Source organism: Brachionichthys hirsutus, chromosome 13, assembly GCF_040956055.1.
Source record: "Brachionichthys hirsutus isolate HB-005 chromosome 13, CSIRO-AGI_Bhir_v1, whole genome shotgun sequence".
Lineage (NCBI taxonomy): Eukaryota > Metazoa > Chordata > Actinopteri > Lophiiformes > Brachionichthyidae > Brachionichthys > Brachionichthys hirsutus.
In genome coordinates, this window is record NC_090909.1 from 3,443,090 (window position 1) to 3,448,847 (window position 5,758).

At 51.1% G+C, this 5,758-nt stretch overlaps 1 protein-coding gene across 1 annotated transcript; it reads left to right on the top strand.

The window, feature by feature from the left end:
• sesn2 (sestrin 2) lies at window positions 1-5,334 on the top strand. The gene is given in 12 exon segments (XM_068747072.1): window positions 1-344; window positions 347-540; window positions 1,391-1,456; window positions 1,564-1,752; window positions 2,708-2,890; window positions 3,027-3,242; window positions 3,356-3,491; window positions 3,585-3,700; window positions 3,785-3,868; window positions 4,185-4,291; window positions 4,377-4,521; window positions 4,749-5,334. Coding segments are annotated over 12 exon segments (1,659 nt in total). The 5' UTR covers window positions 1-208; the 3' UTR covers window positions 4,836-5,334.
• The last annotated feature ends 424 nt before the right edge of the window (window positions 5,335-5,758 follow it).

The window sequence follows — 5,758 nt, forward strand, 5'->3', positions numbered from 1 at the left end:
CCGGAGCGTTTGGCCCTGGCCTGTTAATGGTTAACTGATAAATAGCTGATTGGACCGCGATAGAGGGAGATCGGCACCGAGCAACAGCCATTGCGTCACGGTAGCATCAGCAGCGAGGCTAACAGCTAAGCTAGCACGGAGCGGTGGGTCATTTAAACCCAGAAGAAGAGGAAAGTTCGAGGCGGGTTCGGAGCCGTGCGCGTCTGACATGGCCTCTCATCCCGGGCATGACGTGATCCACCGGGCTAATGGAGACAGCGCGTCCAGGCGGGGGTCCGGTTCCGGCCGCCACCGGTCGGAGTCGGGCGCCGACGCCGGCCCGAGTTTGAGCACCTTATCGCGGCTGCACAGCGGGACGGTGCCGAGCGAGCAGCGGCTCTGGAGGAGCTGAGCCACGGGGTTCGGACGTGTTTAGCACCGGAGCGGTGCGGCTCCGCGCCGCCGGACGAAGAGACGCTTCTCCTGCTGCTCCGGCTGTCGCGTTCGTGCCCGTTGCCGGAGGTGCGGGAGCGAGCATCCGAGCTGCTGCGCGCCGCCAAGGTGAGGTTCGAGTTCCGACTCGGTCCGTGCGCGTTTCATGATGTGTGTGCGGGGACCAGCAGACCCCCCCCCCACGCGTCTGATTAGATGTTTGTTTTTTTGGGGGTGGGGGGCTGATTGGCTGATTGGCTTCGTGTATCAGTTGCCCCGGTGTTTCATCATACATTGATCCGCATGAGGTGATGCAAGACTCTGCTGCGGTGTGCACAAACAAGCAGGCTGGCCACGCCCCCCTCCCGGTCTGGGGTTTTTTTTTTTCGTGCACGTTCACTTCTGTGTCCGTTCCTCTCCGGATTTCTCTCTCTCCGGATTTCTCTCCCTGATTTCTGACTCTCTGTAAGTTGACTGCATTTTTTTTAAACGTCTCCAGTTCCAGTCCGGGGGGGGGGGGGGGGGCTGGGGGCTGGTGCAGTTTCTCATTTGTCTTGAAAGTAATCAATACAGTTAATTTGACTGTTAATCGAATTTATTTTCAATTTATAACATGCTTTTTTTTTATTTTTATGATCCACCACGAGGCAGATTCGCGCTTGATTAGCAAGTAAATGTATAAATGGGTCGGGGGTTGTAGTAATACTTCATGTATTAGTATATGTATGAATGGGTCGGGGGTTGTAGTAATACTTCATGTATTAGTACATGTATTTGGAATGGATTTTAATATATCTGTGAGAATACGTAGTCTCGGATGTTTTCTTGTTTATTTATGATGTTTAACTCCGGGGCTTTTCCTTCAGTGACCGTGCTGAGCGTTTTTAAGAATGTGCTGACGTGACATTAAAGGACTAATCAGGAATATAATCGTTACGCCGTTATTGACTGACCTGTTTGTTCCTTCTCGCCACTAAAGGAACGAGGCGTTAAAGTCCCTCGAGCTCTGGCCTCGGGCCCGAGCGCCTTTATCACTGCTAAAGAGGTACGTGGCTTGTTCGGACGGCGCCGGATGTTCGCTGATTCCGGCGACTCTATTCCCGTCGTCCGTTACGAGCGCGTGTCGATTATTGCCTCCATCTTGCTCTTCAGATGTTAAAAGAAGGGCCGGATCAGGACATGCTTATTGAGTCTTTCCTTTCGTCTGGTCGCGTGAACCACATCACCATGGTGATGGCCCTGCACCCTGCTTACCTCAGCTGCTTCCTAAAGACCCAGCATGCTTTGCTGGCGCTGGACGGCCCCTTGCCTCGTCACTGGAGACATTATATCGCCGTTGTGGTAAGAAAACGCGCCGTTTACGACCGCTGGATTATTACCAGGAATCATCCGGCGTATTTATTACCGGTCTGTAATGTTTAAAAAAAAAAAGATCAACCAGCACCAAGCTTACAATAGTCTGGGTTTCTCTAGTCCAGTGGTCCCCAACCACCGGGCCGCGGCCCGGTACCGGTCCCGTGAGGCTTTGTTACCGGGCCGCACAGAAAGAAAACTAATTGATACAATTTCCGCTGTATTGATTATTAGCGTCTAAAAGGTGTTTTATTTTGAAAAACGTCCGGATTGTCGCCAACGTAACATTCGCCTTACGTGATACGTTACTAAAAACAGACGTGAACTAGTGAAGATTAATAAAAAAAAAAAAACGTCTTTGGAGAGCTTCTGTGCTAATGGGAAAGTCCAACTGAGGAGGAAGGAGAGGACTTAAAACTCGGGTTTATCTACCACAGCTGATTAGCTTCGTTAATGAGGCAATGAAGGTTCCAAACTGCTTCGGCACATTGAGACCAAGAACCCGGATTAAAAGACACAAATGTGGAATTTATTAAACAAAAAACGTGACCATGAAGGACAGAAGCAATTATTGAGACCGCAATTTATGGTGAGTAGATATTGGTGCAATACTTGTTTAATAGTTATTGCAAGTGCATCATATAAAGTTTATTGGTAAGATTATATTCCTCTTTTTTTTAATTTAATTACCCCCCCCGGTCCGTGAAAAATTGCCCGGCATGAAACCGGGCCGTGGCAGGAAACCGGTTGGGGTCCGCTGCTCTAGTCGGTAACAAAAGGGGGGGGGGGGGGTGCTGCATCCTCACCGGACAGAGAAGCACCACATTTAAATTTGCGCCCCATTTAGAGGTGCGGCGTGTGTTTCCAGGGGCGACATCCGACACCGCGTCTCCGACTGACTGCGGTTCTCGTTGACTTGTTTTTTTTAACCCGATGCTCCCAGGCTGCCGCGCGGCACCAATGCCTCTACCTGGTGCAGCAGCACAGCGCCGGCTTTCTCGAGGCGGGCGGCGAGGAGAGCTGGCTGAGCGGCCTCGACTTCGCTCCCGCCAAACTCCGCAGCCTGCAGACGCTCAACAAGCTGCTGGCGCACCGACCGTGGCTCATCACGCAGCAGCACATTCAGGTCGGCCGCGCGGCGCGCCGTGTTATTGAAGTTAAACACATGAATCCCTTATCTGCTTGATTCTGGGTGATTGGATCCATTTCCGGTCTATCCCGGGGTTAGCGTGAACGCTAACGTCCTCCTCTTCCTCCCGCAGGAGCTGGTGTGTCCCGGAGCGGAACCGCGCTGGTCCCTGGCCGAACTCATTCACGCCGTGGTTCTGATGGCACACGCTCACTCCCTCTGCTCGTTCGTGTGGGGCTGCGGCCTCAACCCCGAACCCGACCACTCGGGCGGCTACACCTTCCAACCGCCGGTCACCCACCTCCCCCGTAGCCCCCGCAGCCCCGCCCACGAGGACGGCAGGCAAGAGGTCAGGCCGTCGCTCCCGGGTATTAGCTTAGCGTTGACGAGAAGCAAGAGGTCAAACCTTCGGTTTCGTGTCACCGGTCGAGTACGAGTCGTTCTTTTTCAACTCTTTTCTAGTTCTGTGATGGAGTGATGGAGGTCGAGGTGTTGATGAAGAGGATGGCGGAGCTGCAGCAGCAGCAGGAGGAAGAGTGCACCCAGGAGGAGATGGTCACGCGCTTTGAGAGGGAAAGGAGCGAGAGCATACCGACCGGTAGGAACGAACGGCGTGGCGTTTGGGCGATGATGTGTAAACGCACGCACACGCACACACACACGCGCATCAAGAATGGTTGTTTGTTTCCAGCGGTGGTGCGGGAAGCACCGCCCGAGCCCGTGGTGCGTCTGGTGGAGGATCCGGAGTTCAGATACGAGGACTTTGCCCCCAGAGGAGAGCAGGCTCCTCCCACCATGAGAGCCCAGGTGGGTGGGGCTCACACCTGTGTGGGTTTCCTGCTCCTTTGTTGCTTACGTTGCCCTTTCATCTGCGTTTATCGGTGTCTTCAGGACTATTCGTGGGAGGACCACGGCTTCTCTCTGGTTAACAGGCTTTTACCCGACATGGGCCAGTTCTTGGATGAAAAGTTTCAGGTGCGCCCACCTTTTGTTTTTACCTGATGGAAGTAAACAAATGATGATGATCTGATTAAATCTGTTTAAGACAAATATGTGGGATAGTTTCAGCCACACATTTGTGGCTGAAACTTGGTTTTGTTTGTTGTTTTTTCATCTTTTTTGTCACTAACGTGCGTCGGCCATTAAAAACACGTGAAATGTTGCCATTCCCTTTAATCTCGTAGTGATTAAGAACCCCATAAAGAAAGTTCTAGATCACCGCTAGAACCAAATGTCGTTGTCTCCGGGCCACATCCGGACCCTGATCCGACTCTCAATGTTGTGTTTGCAGGTTGTGAGCAGCCTGACCTATCACAGGATGGCCATGCATGAGGGTGTGGACACCCACACTTTGAGAAAAGCTCTGTGGAACTACATCCACTGCCTTTATGGGATCCGGTCAGTCTCGCACCGCTCGGGTCACGGTAGCCTTTGGTTTTTTGTGGGGGGGGGGGTCTCTAACGTTACCTCTGCGCCTGTGCAGCTACGATGATTATGACTACGGCAGCGTGAACGTGCTGCTGGAGCGCGCTCTGAAGGCCTTCGTTAAAACCATGGCCTGCCACCCCGAGCAGACCACCACACGGATTTACCACGCCTTCTGGAGACACTTCAGGCACTCTGAAAAGGTATGAATGGGTTCACCCCCCCCTCTGGTCCTCTTCAGCCACGATAAATGAGTCTGTTGACATTTTGTCTCCCTTTTGGCACCTGTTCAACGGGGAATGAATCATTTGACATTTCAGCCTTTCCCCTCGTTTTCGCTGCTTTTCAAAATGTCATTAAACACGAAAGCATTAAAGACACGGAAAATGTGGAACCTTAAAGTAACGACATGCTTCCCCCCCCCCTGCAGGTTCATGCAAACCTGATAGTCATGGAAGCCCGGCTGCAAGCGGCCCTTCTCTATACCTTGCGTGCCATCACATATTACATGAGATAGCTGAGATAACGCGGCTGCTGTGGCTTCAGCGAGGCGAAACGCATCGGCAGGCGATGTGGTGCACGCACACACACACGCGCACGCACACACACACACAGAGGCAACAGTGAATGTTTGAACGTGTATGTATTTCGATCCAGTGTTAATAGTCTGATGCTGCTTTGCAACAAGGATATATGCTATTTAAATGTTACTTATTTTGCACTGAAATCGATCAGGTCCAGTTTCTTCACTTGAGCCTCGGGTGTCGTTTTGATTGACACGTTTCACACACACACACACACACACACACATATCTGACGTACTCATGAATCAAGTGTTTCCTGTCCAGATTTGTTTATTTACGTGTGTCTTTAAACACTGATCCACATCATGACTACTCGCCCATCAGCCCTCTGGATATACGAGAGAGAGAGAGAGAGAGACTGAAACTGGAATGACTTGTATTTTTGTAAGAATTGAAATGACTTTTTCCAGAATAAAAAACTGCTTGAATGTATTCCGTCTCTGAATATCCTTTTTAAAGAATTGTTGATTGACCTTGGAGGCTGATGGGAGAAGGATGAGAGACTTGAGGAATTTTAAAATGCTCCTCCTCCTCCTCTTCATCATCCTCGTGGGCTGACGCCATCTGTAGCGATGATGCCGCCTGCTCGTCAGTCACAGCTCGCTGTCGTCCTTATCCGTGGTGACCGTGCACGCGTTGTTGCGCTCACACAACCAATCAGACGGTTTAACTGTGGTTTTTTTGGTTGAGGTTTGTTGATGCGTTCTAAATGCAAAATGGCCTCCAACACGCCGATGACTGATCAGGTCAGCTCGCTCCTGTTGTGCCATTCGAGCTGGTGTCGTTTACTTAATCTGCACTTCTGGTTTGTTATTTTGATAAAATTTGAATTTTCTCGAAAGAATTATTTTAAATG